Genomic DNA, 17,390 nt, shown 5'->3' with positions numbered 1-17,390 from the left:
AATCAGTTGAGAACGTGAACTGCGCGTGCACAGAACGTCGAGTTGGTCACATCAGCGAGATACAGATACAAATTTGTGTGAGATACTCGTACGCAACTACAACAACAAGAAACAAGCAGAATAACAAAAGCGAATTGCAGCTGCAAACTGGAATTTAGCCAATCGACAACAACATTTTGTGTGTTAAGTGAAAAACTAAAGAAACTTGAAGCTGAAAACAACAAAATCAAGCTGCAACAATTCAAAAACTTTCGAAATCTAGCAACATAGAAAAGTAGTTCAACCGTTTATTGTTGTTGTTGTCGTCTAAGTTGCCGTTGCAAATTTGTGAAACGAAAAAAAGAAACAAGTTAATATCTTAGTGTACCCCTGTTCGCCGCCCACTGTTCAGTAGTGAAAAGATACAGATACAAAGTTGAGATAGAGATACATCGAGAGAGAGAGAACGAATGAGTGTACGCGCGTGATAGAAAGAGAAACGAGACCAAGCCAAGCGAAAGCGAAACGCCACAAAGTGCAATTTCTATTTTTCGCGAAAAGCACAACAAAATAAACACACAAACACAAAAGAGAAAAGCAAAATACATCGTCAACAACAACAATTTGGAATCGGAATTGCAACGCAGGAAGTTCCATAAACACAAAAAGAAAAGAAATTTATAAACAAAGATATATCAGCGGATGTCGTCGGCGATTTGAGCAAAGCCATAAAAGTATTACAGCGATTTTTGGATTAAACCTAAAAACTAGGTAAGTTTCACATAACGCCCCAAGGGGACTTTCTGAACAGTCGAACACGGCAAAACTCAAGTGGCTGCGAAGGTTTCATTCAACAACAAACAACCTAACAATATGGTTAAATATGGTTAAGTATTATAATAATAATTATTGTTGTTGCTGTTGCTGTTGCTCGCCTCATAAAGGTTGTTTAAACGTTGTTTGACATGTTGAAGAATGCGCTCAAATAATAGTTGTTGTTATATTTCTTCTTCTTCTCATGTATCTCAGTTGCCTTGTAGCGTGTTTCGTTTTTTTCTCTTTTCTGTTTCTTTTTTTTCTGTGACTTGCTAATTGACCTCTAAAAGGTGCCCCGTAATTTTATCTATACATATAAATGTTGTTGTAGCTGTTTACCTCCTATATACCAAAAGACCATTCAAATTAACATAAACGAAACCTTTAACGATCAATGCAAAACGCAAAATCAACGATAAATTGTTGTAAAAATTGAAAGGCATTCGATACGTTCGTTGAAGAAGATGTTAAACATCTTAAATGGGCCTTGAGCTAGAATGGGAATAGCTAAATAGATTTGGTTAGTTGGTTGTATAACAGAGGGTATTATCGATTGGGGTTAAAAGCAAAGGCTTTGGATTGATTGATTTCATATTTTGGACCTTGAGTTAATGGATTGTTCATTAAATGAAAAAATGTTGAAAAGAAAAATAAAAAAAAAACAAAATATTAGATTTATTTAACTATTGTATCTTACACAATATTTAACTTAAATATGTACCTTTCAACTAAAAAGGCATAACTATAACTTTCCAATTTGAACTGTTAACTTTTCTAAGGCCAACTGCCTTTCTAACGCAATTAGCCGCATTACAAAGTCTCTACTCAGGAAAGATCGACTAAAGTTAGACATAAGCTGCTATTGCGCGAGTATCTCAAAGATACAAAAACCTTTGTCATGCACTTCTTGGCATTTTCGACTCAATGTGCAATCGCCATGACCGAGTTAAGCGGTTTTGGCTATGAAAAACTAACAACACAATTGTCAAGAGAGAATATAACTGGCAACAGTTGTTGTCACCGTAGAGGAGGAGGGGAGAACGGTACAAAAAAAAAGGGGGGAAAGAAGAACAGAAGTAACCACAAATAACAAAGCGACACTCGAAATGCCAAGACGGCAGCTGCAAAAAAATAAAAATAAAGAACTGAAACAGCGGCGAACAATTTTCAAACTGCACAAAGAGCTATAAGAGTAGCCTAAGCCAGTCAAGCGGATAGAGAAGGCAGATGAAATGACTGAGAAAGAGAGCGAGAGAGAGAGGAAGAGGGAGAGGGAGAGAGAAGTCGACTTTAAATGCATTTTGGGCGATTGTTTCCCTTTTGTTGCCCGCATTTTATGAATGCGCGCGCATGCTCAAAAGGATGTGGCCAAGTCTTGCTCTCGCTCTCGGTCTTCACTGTAATCTCTTTGCAGCTGCTGCCAAAGTATAGTATAAAACAAAAAAAAAAAACGCACCTGGCACAAATTCTTAATTAATTCCGTCTCAACTCAGTCCGGTGTTCTTTTTCTCTCTCTCTCGCTGATTCATGCGCCCAGTTAGTGACCCACTAAAGGAAATAACAAGCGCCTGAAGTATCGCTTCACAACATTTTTAACTGCAATTCGAAGATACGACTCTTGATATGAGTTAGCTGCCAAAACAGGGGTGCGGCAGCGGCAGCGTCAGCGAGGGGGTGCGGCGGCAGAGTGTGCTATGGGGCATGCCCAATGTCGAACGCTATTTACTTTAGTAGACAGCTCTGATAAGAGTTCGCCGGAGTCGCGTCAGTTTCCTGCTCAAATCGACTTTGATTTCGGCATGAACTAGAGCTGACACTGTGCTGCATATAGCTGGCGGCGACTCAATGTAAACACTACAGTCATCATTTGCTTATGACGAACAGGTGACTGTACTCTTAGAAGAAATTCGAACTGCAGAGCAATATTTCAGCTGCGAGTTATTCTGTTAAAATAAATGAAATCTTCTGTTCGTCTGATCGTCTTTTTTAATTGAAAAATATCCGACAGTATGCGAGCAAGTTTCATGAAATCTGGAATACAAATTGCTGTGAAATAGACACACCTAAAATGTATAATTAATGTAAGGAGAGTTTAGTATACATTTGTTCATTTTCCTGAATTAAAACTGCTGCCTGTCTGACCTTTTTCTTAAATTGAATAATCTCCAATAGTATTCGAGCTAATAACTTAAAATTTGGAATATAAATTGCTCTGAGAATAAATTTCTCCTTCCTAAACACAATAATCTTCGAGATTATTATATGTAGCAAGCAACTTTAAATTTTGAATATTTAAATTGAATGTTAAAGAAGTTTAGTTTACAGTTCTTAGGCTGTCTGAATTGAAATCGCTGTTTGTCTTTTTAAACATATAAATCTCTGATAGTTATCTAAATATTTTAAACTTTAAATTTGGAATATAAATTGCTATGAATTGACACACTTGAAATTTAAAAGGAATGTTAAGTGAGATTAGTTTAGCATTTGGTAATTTCTCTACCTTGCAAGCTACTTTCAAGTTTAAATCTTATCATAAAGTCGCATACCTTTCTATACTATTTCACACTTCTAAAGAACATGTGGTAAATTTACGCCTTTTCAGCGAATAAAGAATGCAATTATATTGCAATTCCTGAAATTTCCAGCAAAAGTTATACAGAATTTTAGTTGCGTTTTGTGATTTATACGACAGTCGAGTCACGTCTATCGCTAAGATAGAGAGCTAGCTGCAAGGGGCGCATCTTTGGTTGCGCCTCTGTGGATGCTGCATGGCGCGTGTCGTGGCGCAGCTCTTGTCAGGGGGCATGCATCATTGGCCGCGACACGTGTGGGGCGTGAAAAGACAGCGCCTGATTCAGTCCAAAACATAAAAAATCTATGCGTACAGCAGACAAACAACCTCCATCTCATCATCATCATCATGATCATCATCAAAGCATTTGCATCTGCATTTTTATTTAATTTCCAACTAAATATTTACGCGCTAGTTGGGTGAGGAGGGGTGGGGAGGGAAGGGGAGGGAGGGAAATGCATTTGGCGCCATTTGCTTTATTTTTAAAACGAGGAAAAGTCGTCACACATCCGTCCATCAACTGCGTCGCCCTCATGCAAATGATGAATGGGAATGCTATGAGCTACAGCCTCCAACAGCAGTCAATTCATGCTCTCTCTTCCCCTCTCCCTTGCCTCGATGCCCTATAGCTGATCTAGACCCCAGTCAGGGCTTTTGCAGACGTCAGGCAGACGCCGTTGCAAGTTTGCTGGCAGCGACAGCGTTACATGATTTGTAATATCAGCACAACACACACACATACACACACAGAGAGAGAGTGTTTGTGTGGGAATCCGGTTTGTTGTTGCTCGGCGCGGCTGGCAAAATGTTTATTTTTAACAATTTTCAGCCGATTATCATCTGTCGTCTGCCGATGTTCTTGCTTGTTGTTGTATGCACTCTGTGAACATGTTTATTTTGCCTTGAATTGCAGCCAAGAAATCAACACACACACACACACACATGAATTTTCAATTAACCAATTTTTGGTCAATTTCTGGCATCGGGGGCGAGAGCGAGGGGGCGTGGCCTTCGGTCCCTTTTTTCCACATGGCCGAGCACAAAACGTCTTCAGCTGGAAATTCCAAGTCAAATTCGAAGCAAGAACAAGCACACAACACGATAACGACGAACGACAACGAAATTTACTTAAGAGGAAGCGCATAATTTAGCAGGCAGCTAAGCAAGTGTATCTATGTATCTATGAGATACATTTGTCGTATCCGTGAGATGCCGTGCGCCAGAGCTGCTGCTTCAACTGCTTCAAACTGTAATCAAATTAATGGCAGCTCGCAAAATTTACATAGTTTCCATTTCGTTGTTGTTGTTGTTCTTGTTGTTGTTGTCTTTGTCCAGCATTTGATATGTAAACAAATAAACATGTCAGCAAATTTAAGAGTTGCTTTGAGCTAAAGATACCCTGTAGATATTTGATAGCTACAAGTAAACTTTTTTTTTGTATATGTTTGGAACAAAAAACAAAAGAGAAAGAGTTTCCGTGTTTGCTGAGCAATTTAAACATCAAAGAACTTTGAAGCGTAGTAGACATATAAACTTTGAGATACTCTATATAGTTATTATATTAAAGGAAGCTAGAATGTTTATTGATATTATTCAAATAATAGAACTGAACTAAAATAAATAAAAATGTCGAATATCAAATTGCAATTTAGAAGATTATTTTATTAAATCCACAATTCTTAATCTGTGTTGCAGTCTTGCATACCCCGTTTCTATACTTGTTTAGGGGTAGAGCAAATCTGACTGCGAAATGCGAAATTGAGCAAAGTTTAAGATGCTTTCGCAAAGTTCGCGGTAGATGAGTTCTTCAAAAAACGGAAGCGACCTGCAGATATAAAGATGGGAGGCGTCAACAGACAAATACACTCATGACGAAACGTGTGTGTGTGTGTGTGTGTGTGTGAGAGTGTGTGGGGAGCAAATTACGCACTTAAAGTGCTCGCCAAATGACAGGAAACGCGTCATTTTTTACGAACTTCAAATTACGATTTTACGTTTCGTCGTTTTCTCTTGTTGTTTTTGCTGTTGCTTGTTTGTTGTTGTTGCTGTACTGTGTTGTGTGTGTGTGTGCACACTTGAAGAAGCAAAACAGCAGCAGTGTGTGAGTGCGATGTTTATATAGTTGCTGCCACTAAGTAGCAGCAACAACAACAACAACAGCAACGGGCGACAGTGCAAAGTGCAGACGTCAACGTAATTAAAACTGCCAGCAATTGTATCTGTATCTGCAAGTTGTTGTCGCACGCATATGTGCGACTGTGTGTGTGTGTGTGTGCGTATCTGTGTGTGTTTCCTTTTGTGCATCCTGTGCGCGGGCGGAGGCGGATATGCGCACATTGCACAGACTTCCTGTCATTGACGCCGACACAAAACTCGACTGACTGCGACTAGAACTCGGTAACAGAAAACCATTTCCTACCCGGGACTACAGAGACAGGCATAGGCATATATAGGGACCAAAAGAGCGCGACCCTGGGCAGAAGACGCGTGCTGAGCACGAACCCCATGAAAGCCACAAACAACACGACACGAACATCGAACATCGAAGAAGAACGAATGCCAATGTCGGCAGGTCGCGTCACTTTTGGGCTGTTGACAAAATACACGACGCACACGAATCAATCACACAGCAAGTCGTGTGTGCGAGTGTGTGTGTGTGTGTGTGGGTTAATGATTTCAGCTGTTGTTGCTGGATGCAACGGAAGCGCAGGCGACACATGTGGCATGCAACTGACAGCAGACACATTTGCTGCCGATTGACATTGCTGTCGCTTTTGGACAACAGTGTCAATTGATGTGATCTCAGTTAAACTTCCCAAGTGCAATTTGCAACATTTCACACGCTCAATCAACAACTTAAGCGAGTGAATAATTTTCATACTGTTTGCATTTAACAGTTCGATTAGCAAGCTTTAACAACAGTTATCGGTATTCTGTTTGTACTTAACAGCAGCCTTTAACAGCAGTTATCGGCATATGCATATCGCACACCACACACGATGGCACGCTGTTATCGTCTATCGAAATGTAAAGCAAGCACCACACAAGACGCTCACCTTTATATTCAAATGCGCGCAACCTTTGCGCTAATGACATGCCATATTAATCGACTTAGTCAAACATTGGGGATTTTTATTTATGGCATCCGCTGTTGCACTGACTCACAGGCTTTTATTTGGGCGTAGGTTATCTTTGTTTTCTTTCTTTTTTTTTTGGTTGCATTCATTGACATGTTGTTGGCTTTCAGACAACTTGTTCTAGGCCCTTTTCCCAATTCATATGTTAATTTCACACAGACTCCAGCATAGGCAAACAAACAAACAAACAAGTCGAAAAGACAACAAGTGGCACTTTCTTTGTGTGTGGCTGCTGCATGGACAACAAACAACGAACAGAAGAGTTTTTCTTCATTTAATATTTGCTGTTGCTTCAATTCATTTGTTTATGCGACGACCAACGAATGCAACGCGATTCGTGGGAAACTTGTGTGCTATGTGTTGTGCTCAGACTACAATTAAATGTGCTGGGCCAGCAAAGTGGAAGCTCCTTGGCAGATTCTTGGCTTTCGGTTTTACGCACTTCCTTTTGACGGAAGCACTTGAAACGCGTTCCGGAAAACTATTAACGCAACCAAATGACAAATGGGCTAAACTCAAGGGTTCCACCGGGCTTCTTCCCCCTTTAAACTATACATGCATACTTTATGTATATGTACATACATATGTATGTATGTTTGCATGATGTGACCACTGTGTGAAATGAAATCACTGTTGATGCCCCCGCGGCTTCCGTTCGCTTCGCATTCGCACCTTTTCAGTTCAGTTCGGTTTGGTTTCAGATTTAACTTCAGCTATAACTCACGACTGTGCGCTTTGTTTCTGTATTTCTACCTTTCGGTGCGGCGGATGTTTTGCTTGTCATTTTTGCGAATTTCATTTTTAATTCCATTCGCATTTGCTGTCTGTGTAAAAGTTTTGCTATCGCTTTGCGTTTATTTTTTCGTTATTTTTTTTTTCGTTTTTTCGCCTTTGTTTTGCTCGCTATATTCGTCGCCGCCGCCTTCACCGCTACCGCCCGCTTTGCTAATTGTTTCCGCTTACCGATTCTGATTGTTATCGTAATCGATGCCATTCCGGTTTGGCGCTTGCCTTTTTAATGCCACCGAACAAGCGAACCAACCACTCAGCCATCAAACCACTGTACCACCGCCAAAACAACAACAGCAGTTAGCCAGTCAGCTAACCAAATGTGGGCCAATTATTCAAATGTGGCCATGGCTGGCACTCACTTATATTCGCAGTCTGTTGTTGTTGTTGTTTTTTTGGTTTTGCTTTTGCAATTGCGATTGCGTTTGCTGTTACTGTTGTTATCGATATGACAGAGCAGCGTAATGATTATTCAGCGCTTCCTTTCGCGTGTGACCCCGCCCCGTCACAACCGTACGTCCGCCCCATATATATTTTTCGATGCCAAGCAAGGTCAGATTTAATTTTGCGCTACAATAACAAAATATCATTCAAAAGCAGCAGCCACAACAACAACAACAATAATAATAACATCAATGAGCAGCACCAATTGAGTCGCAGCGAAGTCGCAATACTCTAACAGCGCTGTTAACTGATCGCTGCTGTTAAGAGGCTACTTAACAGAGCTGCCAACTGTTGCGAAATATGAACTCTTTAAAATAAATGCGATTTATGTATGTTTGCATTACACTCGATTTTTTTTTTTTAGAATGATTCACTATCTAAGTGAATGACCAAAGCTGGTGACAAAGTTATAATGCTCTTTGTCTGATTAAAGACAAATCAAATTGCACGTACAATGCGGCGTATGCGTATTATTGTTGCCGTTGACGCGATTAAACAATTGTCCGGTTGTGAAAGCATTTCCGCCACTTGAGTTCTGCCCATATAAATACACACATATACACTATATATTATGCATTATACAGTATATACACATCCCCCTTTGCTAATGAGTCACTTCCATTAATCAGCGGCATTTCTATCTTTCATTGCAGTGACCGATTGTTCCTCTTTCTGTTTGTGTGTGTGCGAGAGTCCAGCAGAATGCAAGTGGAGGCCAGTTACCCGAAATACGCCGGACGCGTGCCGCCATTGGATCTGTCGCAAGTCAACGCCGGCCAGGAGCAGCAACTGCAACAGCTGTGGGCCACAAATGCGGCTGTGGCAGCAGTTGCGATGAAGCAACGTCATCATCCCTATCAAGTGCTAAGTGATAAGTGTCGCAGCGGTGCGGCGGCAGTGATCAGCGATGACAACAACAACAACAGCAGCATCGCCAACGGCAACAGCCAAACGAACCTGCACCATCATTCAATGGGCTCCGATGGTCTGCCCCTCGATCCGCGCGATTGGACGCGTGCCGATGTCTGGAAATGGCTCATCAACATGGCCGTCTCCGAGGGTCTCGAGGTGACGCCCGAGCTGCCCCAGAAGTTCCCCATGAACGGCAAGGCCCTGTGCCTGATGAGTCTCGACATGTACTTGTGTCGTGTGCCCGTCGGTGGCAAGATGCTCTATCGTGATTTCCGTGTGCGACTCGCTCGCGCCATGACGCTGCTCTCCTAGCTGCTAGCTGCTAGCTGACTAGCGAACTGACTATCACCTAACCAGGTTGTACATATACATAGTATACATAATATCTTATAAATATATAGAGAGTACTATATACATAAATACTATATATACACTTTAGTTAGTTTCGTCTTAGCCCTAACTAGTCGCTAGTGCTCCTAGTCTTAAGCTTTAGACCTAAAACGCATTTGCTTATTCGCTTAAGTGGTTGAAGAAGCCACCTGCCCAGCTCTGGGATGATCTGCTCAAGGCGGGTGGACTTCAAATGCTGTCCTATTAGCCATTTAAGTTCCATACGATGAAAATATAAAATGAAATTTTATGAAATCAAACACGAAATTTGTGGTTTTCATTTCTATAAAGTGGGAAGGGGAATACACTGAAATATTATAAATATATTTGGTATAAATCATTTACACCTAAAATATACTACAGAGTGCAATATATACCATTTGGTCAACCAAAGCAATGAAGACCCGAACTTTGCATCCGTTGTTCAGCATATAATATTATTTTCAGAAAAACTTATACCTTTGTTAGTATCAGAAATCATTTCTATAATACAAATAATAAGGTTTTCGTGAAAAAAAAACATTAAATAAAACACAAGAAAAGAAGATTATACTATTATTTTGTTTAATCGATTAAACACTTCATTAGAAAATGGGATATCAGTGCAAAAATGTAAAGAGAATGAAAAAAGAGAACAGGCCAATTTTTTTCCTTTATACTTAAAAAAATAAACTTTCAAAAATATAACCATGTAAAGAAGCAATTTATAATTTTTATTGACGAATTCTAAAATTTCTTTGAATGAAATAAGTTCTTAAGATTTATAAAATATTTGCAGGTTTGATTAATCAAAAATAGAAAAAGTTTGCTGCTTACCAATAATAGAAAAAGATTGAAGAGTTTATTAATTGAGTTCATCAATTATATTTGAAGCAAAATTGCTGTGAAAATCATTACTGATCTTCGATTATTAATTTCATAGAAAATTGGAAATATGTTTCGGCAAAAAATGAAACATATCTTGATATAATTAAACACAAAAAGTGTAGACACACAATTAAAAGTAACTGAAGAATTTTCAAAGGCTTTCGCAGAATCTCTTAATAGTGCAAAAACAATATAAGAATTATCTTTTTATAAATCTCTTCATATCTGAATCTGAGCCCTAGACTTATTTCAGCATTTATGTGAATAAATAAATGTACACAGTTATCGCAGAGTTCAAGAGAATTCGAGTTGTTTTTATTTTTATCAAAATTTAATGTGAAAGAAGTTCTCAGCTAAAGGCAAGCTTTGCAAATATTAACTATGGACAGTTAGCATGAAATGATAAAGCTAATCCAACAGCTAGATAACTTGGAGAGAAGAGAATACTTAATCCATACATCTATCACTGAAAGTGCATTATCATTGGCCACTTTCTAGATTGCTACAAGTGTTGGTCTTTAGTTGGTGTTTTATGTTCTGTTTATGTCTTTCACAATGCTAAAGGGAACTAGTAAATCTACCAGAGAGAGAGAAAGAGAGAGAATCGGAGATGGAGACCCATTGACATGTTAAATTCGTTGCCCAATTAACACATCATTAAGGTTAAACGAGAAATGCTCTCAGACACAGACACAATCGAATCAGAGACTCAACTCAGTCGGCACTCAATGAAGTGCAATAAACTCGTTGTTATTGTAGCCACGAAGAAGAAGTTGATGTTAACGTTTTGTTTAGATTTATCTACGCACCGCAGTAGATCACCCATGATGTTTATTTGTAGAGTATGCTCGTGATTAATGTATAGTTTCCCTACTCAAAAATAGGAAATAAAAGAGCGGCGAATTCAATTGAGTAGCTAAGCGAACTGTGGGCGTTGTTCTTCAGACTGAACTGAAACAAAAAGGTTTCCAGAGTGCGAGTATAATTGCGGTCTCAAGCTCTATTTTTTATCGTTTCGCAAATAATAGTTGAGCAATTATGACAACGACAATAACAAATAAAAATAATAATAATCATCATAATGATAATCAGCCGCAACGGTAGTCAAATAGAACCAGCAATGAAAAAAGATAGCGCAGCTAGACAATGAGACAAAGAGAGAAAGAGAGAGATGTGAAGAGGGAGTGTGGCAGTGAGAAAGAGAGGTTCGTAGTTGGTTGCTGATTCAAGCGCTTCATCCGCCCGTGCATCCGCTCGTTTCTGTTTCTGTTTCGCTTTTCTATGAATGAGCAGCCACAGCTACAACAGCAGATATAGATACAGATACAACTGCAGATACAGATACAAATACACATACACATGCTGCTGCTGCTGTGTCTTCCTGTATGCCTCATACCACATGCCATGTGGCTCGCATTGTCGCTGCTGTTGTAACTTTGGAACTTTGCATTTAGTGCAGTTTTATGAATTTGTCTGTTTTCAATTCTCCCGCTCTCTCCCTCTCTTTCTCTCTCTCTCTCTCTCTCGCACTCTGTCGCATCCGGGATGTTGTTTGTGCCGTCTCTCAAAGGTAAAAGGAAGTCAAACAAATGGGCCACTCACAGCAGCAGCAGCAGCAGCAACAACAACAACGACTTACCTTTGGCAGCTACCTTGTAATATGAAACAGATGTTGCAGACACACATAAAAAAAAAAATGAAGATAGCAACTCAAAGAACGTGCCACATGCCACAGCTGACGCAGCACAAATATTTCATTATCAATCCATCAGCTGGCCATGAAATTTCCCAATTATTAACAGTCTACAACAGTTTTTTTACAAATTGAATATTTTTATACAACTTTTTCATTAAATACACGAAATTCAAAATGTCAGCTACTGTCCAGGAAAATGTGAAGAGGTGAGTTTAAGTTGGATATTTTACCTTCCTTTCTTCAAATTAAACTTTGCTTTATAGTGAAATCTCTGCCCAGAGTTCTGCAGTGAAGCAGGCGCCAAGTTCCTTTGGCTTGGCACGCACATCTGATCTGCCTGACAAAAAGGAGGAAGCCGAACATTCTATGCCACCAAAGAAATCTATGCCTCCGAAGAAATCTATGCCACCTAAAAAGACTGCCAGGAAAGAATTGCCTAAGGCAAGCACCTTTCAATTGGATGAAGCTCTGCAGGAGCAGCCAAGCGATGATGGCAGCGATTATATGCTGGATGAAGAGGACATAATGACACCCAAGGAAAAGGAAACTTTTCGGCAATTTCAATACGATACCTTAGTGCAGCAATCTAATGTGGCACCTGAGCCTCCACAGCAGCCAGAGCCTCCTTATGTACCCTACCGTAAGTGGGTGTGGCCCTTGCTTAATCCTATACACAGAGAGAAAAAATCTAGATTGAAAATTAGATTGAAAATCTTGATTTAAGTTTTTTTCGATCTTTAAAAAATCTTGAAATCTTTAGATTTGATTTTTTAAGATTACAAACATCTTATTGTATGGTTTAAATCTTACTTTAAGATTGATTGAATCAAGATTTTTATACTAAATTCGCATTTTAACATAAGATTTTATTCCAAATTTAAAATAACATTGAAAATCTTAATTTAAGAAATTTTCTTCGTTCAATTTTGATATCATATCTTGAATAGAGATTTAATTTTTGATTTTAACACGTTTTTTTCTTGTTTTATCTACAGCTGATAAGGTGCTCATCATTGTCTGCATTCTGGCACTTGTCCTCAGTATTGGTCTCATTATTATCGATGCCAACTATTTTCCAATTTTCTAACAAATGAGGGGCTGTTAATCAAACGATTATTTCTTGTGGTCTAAATTTGAGTTATAAATATATATGGGATGTTATTAAAAAAAAAACAGTTCTCGTATATCCCGCACTTCGTTACTTAATCGTACACTTAAATGAATTAAACACTTAGTAAATATCATCAAATGTAATTACTTTTAATACCCGCTACTCCTAGCTAGCTTTATATCTGCAGGAAATGTATGTAATAGACAGAAGGAATCGTCTCCGACCCCATAAATATACCAACTATAGCATTCGGTATATATTTTCTTGTTATTTTTATAATATTAGCTTTTTGGTACTATTATTTTTGCAAATCGACCTCTATGCAGGAAATCTGATCTTAAGTGAAAATAACATAAACTGAAAAAAATTTAAAAATAAGTGAATGTTATTCCTAAAGCTCTAGATAAGCACTATATTTAGAGCTAAGATTGATTTTAGGAACTTGATCTGTTTTCCGATAAAATATATAATTCCGTTCAATTTTTGGTTTTGCGTACGAATTGGTTAATTTCTGCATTTACCACAATAGAAAACAAGACAGAAAGAAAATTCCTAAACCATTCTTAGCTCTAATTAAAGTACTTATCTAGAGCTATAAAAATAAACTTTTCTTATTTTGAAAATTGTTTCAGTTTATGTTATTTTCAATGTAAAGAGTCTCGCACGGGACAAATTCCGTCATGGAATTACCCATATGCATCAAATATTTATTTAAAATATCTAACAAATGACAAAAGACCATAAAAAAGTATTTTATTTTCGTTTGAACCTTTAACAATCAATCATGAATTGTTTCGAAATTTGTCAACAATCATTTAAAAGATAAGCAGATTTCGTAATTATCAAAAATATAGTAGATTTGGCAATAAAAAATAATTTTGGGTTAATCGCATCGGAAGTGGGGTCTTATCAGGCGATATGGTTCATCAACCACTCGATTTTGGCAATCGCTTTTTAATGTGCTGGCCTCCACTCATTGTTCAGTGAAGTTATCAATCAGTTCATCAGTCAATCAGTGTATTAGGAAATGCACTTAGCTCAATCAATCAGAGTTTATCGGCGAGGATATACAAAATATGTTGGAGAAATATGTGCTTTCACCAATCAATCAAAGAGCCAATATGTCAATCAATGTGTAATCTGTGTGGCGCTGCAAATGCGCTTAGCGAACAACAAAATAAAAACCGGAAAAATTGAAGGAAATGCCGCTTATGTAAAGTAGAATATCCGCCGGCAATGCCGGCAACGGCAACGTCGACGTCGACGACCGATCGCGACCCGCGAGAGTTGAATCGCAGCAGCAGTTACGAGGAACGGAAAGCGACGGACGAGGTGCGAAAACAATAAAAAACAACAACAACAAGCGGCGACGAAAACATAACAAAACGGAAGTGGAAGCAGCGAGTGACGGTTCCGTCGAATCGTCATCGTCAACAGAACTGAACCAAACTGAACCGTGTGTGAGTGTGTGTGTGTGCGCCTTCATTCCAATCCATTGTTAAGCTCTCTAACAGATTTTGCCAATTTACCGACAGACAGACAAACGGAGTACTACAAGTAGTTTCCCTCCTCGCTCGCTTTTCCGGCCGATCTTTTCTTGAAATTGATAGGAAATGACTAAACTAAAAAAAGCAAAACGAAAAAGTGAACCACAATACTCAAGTGGTTGTTGTGTGTTTGCTTGTTAAGCGTGTTCTAAAGGGGAAATGGAAGAAGGAGTTGCCGAAAATATAGAAGCACAGAACAGAACAATGTTCTGCTGGGAAACTGATTGTGCAACTGAAACTCTTAAAGCAGACGCCTCATATATACCACATATATTGTACATATATTTTTTCTTTTAATTAGTTCATTCCCACGAATCGACGGCATAAACAAATAAAGTGAATCAACAAATATGAAAAGCTGAAAATGTTTTTCGACTCTCTGCCACACACAATGTGGAAGCTGCCACTTGTTCGTTCTTTCGGTTTATTTATGTGGACTTTAGGCAAATGTTGAACAAACTCCAAAGCATTAACATATGAATTGAGCCTGGCTTAAGCCTTAACCCACGCTCCGCAGGTGACTCAGAAGACACCCAAGGCGGATGCCATAAACAATTCAAAGAGAGAGAGAGACTCGCTAGGCAACAATTTGTGGAGTGCATGGCCCGCAGGTGACTCGATTAACGATTAGCGATTAACGATTAACGATCAACGCTCAGCGCACGCAATGATATATATTTTCATTTCGAAAATGTTTCTAGCTTCAGGCGGTCCACAGCGGGCGCCTTCGTAGATACATCTATAAACGCAGCGAGTGAATTAATTATAACATTTTTCGATCTCGCTGATGGAGCGACCACCCAAAGCAAGAGGCGCGAGGGGAGGGACTGGGGGGTTCATCATCTAACATTGACGATTTCCGGTCGCGTTAGATGTAGTCACCACTCACAATCACACTAACACACACACTTGGCCTCCAGAGCAGCACTTGAAGCTCAGCTCAGTGGGTTTCTCACGCCCACGCTGAGGGAAAGATTGAAGCCATGAAGCCATGAGAAGGGAAAAGCCAAAAGTTGTGTGTGAAAGACAAAGCGCAGCAAGTGAAGTGACACAGACAAAGACAGAGAGGCAACTGAAACTGTCACTGACATTGCCAACAACAGTGCAAAAGAGAGAGGGACGAAGAGAGACAGAGAGAGCGAGAGAGAGAGAGCAACAGCGCGTATTATGCATATAAACTGAACTGATTGCCATACATAAAAAGAAGTTCATGGGAACAAAAGTCTTGTGGCTTGACGTAGTCAAGTGTAAAGTGCCTCCGCCTCTGCCTTTGCCTTTGCCTTCCCTCCCTCAGGCCATCGCCATTGTTTCGGCTTGGTGGCTGCAACGTGGGCACATGATGCACGCCTCTCTATCTCTCTCTCTTGTAGCATGTGTGTGAAATGACTCTGTTGAGGAGTAGGAGGAGGCATTAGAGTTGTTTGCTTTCATTGACAGATCCCTTTAGGGCTGCCTAAGTACTACTTACTACGAGTAGCTGGGAACAAAAAATCCAGCAGAACTTACTATATTATGAGAATCAATTTTCCACTCTTTATTTCTGAATTCATCTAAGGAAAAGCGCTTAGTTTTGTCTAAAAAAAACTCTTTTTAGAAATTTCTTTATCTGAATATGCAGATTCATATTATATTATATATTATTTCTTAATTGCAGCATATAGTATTCAGATTCAGATGTTCAGGGGACGTACAACTCTTTCAACCTTTTTAAATTAATTAATTTTTTATATTTTTTTCTTTTTCTTATAATATATTTTATAATATTTTTGCAGCCTTTTTTCTGAAATTTTCTTTTTAATAGATTAAATATTATAAATAATCAACTTAAAGTACCTCATTTTATACTAAATTACCTTAAATTAACTGTCACTTATAAATAAGAATAAGTCGGAATAATGATTCAGTTAAGATTAACATGTTTCAAAGATTTCTATTATATTATGAACTTTTGGCATAATATTTCTTTGTCTTATTAATACTGAACGTTATAGTTACGTTTAAATGAACATCCTAAGTCTTTAATTTGTCTTTAGCCTTAAATATAATTAATTTAAAGTTTTACTAATTCCTCGGAATAACTCACCTAATAAAATTGCGATTACTCCGCTTTGCACTTCTCAACTGAAATGTTTGCAAACACAGCTGCGTTTGGGCAAAAGAGTAGCACAAAATAAAACAAAGGGTTCTTTCGGGATAATTGTTTTTGTAAGAGGTGCACCGAAGACGCGTAAACAAATTGCGATGGAAAGCGTAATCGAAGTTTTGTCTTTAATCTTGTGTATGACCTTTCCACAAAATAACAAAAAAAGCGATGCATGCCGTTATTTTGTAGTTACATTTAATAACTAGGTGGTTCGACGTTCGTTTACTATTGGGTCACTCTAGTAAGTACCCATGTAGTGATCGGTGAAGTAAGCACTTACCCATGGGCAATCGCCACCTCCAGTTCTGCAGGGCTCCTTTACATCACATATTAATACTATATTACCTGTAAAATCATAGAATATTTAATTTGTCTAAGTATGTTGAATTCACATTACATATTTTAATGTAAATATTCTGTTGTCTTTTATATGTTGCTTAAGCTAGAATAAAAGTTCTAGCGTTTCACAGTTAATTTTCTTACATCAGCTTAAACAAGATTATGAATGTATATTTCAATCTTTGTATTTTGTTTTAATGTTTTTTTTTTAAATTTCCCTAAAATTTGGTAAAATAGTAGTTTTAAGAAAGATTTTACTATTAGTTTTCTTTCATTTGGTTGTAAGTTCGCTTAGTTTGAATATGATTTATGACTTTATAGACATACTTATACTTCTCTAAAAACTGTTTACCATTAAAAATAAATAAATAATATAAAACAATTTATGTTCTTATGCGTTGGTCCGTTTAAAGCTTTTAGCCCAAAAATGATTAAACAATTTAAAGACTTTCTAATTTCTCTTTAAAAACAGTTAATTGATATTACCATGAAATAATGCGGATACATAAATATAATTCCAAGTGCATAGAGTAACATCCAAGTGATTCCTCATGCAGTTGACAATGCTGAGGCAGCTGTCATCCTTTGCGGTTCAATTATGTGATTGCATACATGAATAAATAAATAAATAAACAAATAAATATTAAT

General features: G+C 38.2%; 2 protein-coding genes across 2 annotated transcripts; both read left to right on the top strand.

Annotated features, from left to right (window-relative positions):
- LOC133842950 (uncharacterized) lies at positions 1 to 9,296 on the top strand. Its single transcript, XM_062276262.1, has 2 exons — positions 1 to 750; positions 8,391 to 9,296. The coding sequence occupies exon 2, from the start codon at positions 8,440 to 8,442 to the stop codon at positions 8,959 to 8,961; it is 522 nt and encodes a 173-aa protein (XP_062132246.1). The 5' UTR covers positions 1 to 750; positions 8,391 to 8,439; the 3' UTR covers positions 8,962 to 9,296.
- A 2,355-nt stretch (positions 9,297 to 11,651) lies between these two features.
- Positions 11,652 to 12,786, top strand: LOC133844868 (uncharacterized). The gene is made up of 3 exons (XM_062279143.1): positions 11,652 to 11,808; positions 11,866 to 12,242; positions 12,598 to 12,786. Exons 1-3 carry the CDS (start codon positions 11,777 to 11,779, stop codon positions 12,687 to 12,689), a joined length of 501 nt encoding a protein of 166 aa, XP_062135127.1. The 5' UTR covers positions 11,652 to 11,776; the 3' UTR covers positions 12,690 to 12,786.
- Positions 12,787 to 17,390: the final 4,604 nt, after the last annotated feature.

Source organism: Drosophila sulfurigaster, chromosome 3 (genome assembly GCF_023558435.1).
Source record: "Drosophila sulfurigaster albostrigata strain 15112-1811.04 chromosome 3, ASM2355843v2, whole genome shotgun sequence".
NCBI lineage: Eukaryota > Metazoa > Arthropoda > Insecta > Diptera > Drosophilidae > Drosophila > Drosophila sulfurigaster.
Note: the sequence above shows the minus strand (reverse complement) of the source record. Positions and strands in the feature narration are given on the sequence as shown.

Coding starts and splice junctions, on each gene's coding strand:
- LOC133842950 (XM_062276262.1), top strand. CDS start 8,440: ATGCAAGTGGAGGCCAGTTACCCGAAATACGCCGGACGCGTGCCGCCA.
- LOC133844868 (XM_062279143.1), top strand. CDS start 11,777: ATGTCAGCTACTGTCCAGGAAAATGTGAAGAG. Junction 11,809..11,865: donor GTCCAGGAAAATGTGAAGAG/GTGAGTTTAAGT, acceptor TTTGCTTTATAG/TGAAATCTCTGCCCAGAGTT. Junction 12,243..12,597: donor GCCTCCTTATGTACCCTACC/GTAAGTGGGTGT, acceptor TTTTATCTACAG/CTGATAAGGTGCTCATCATT.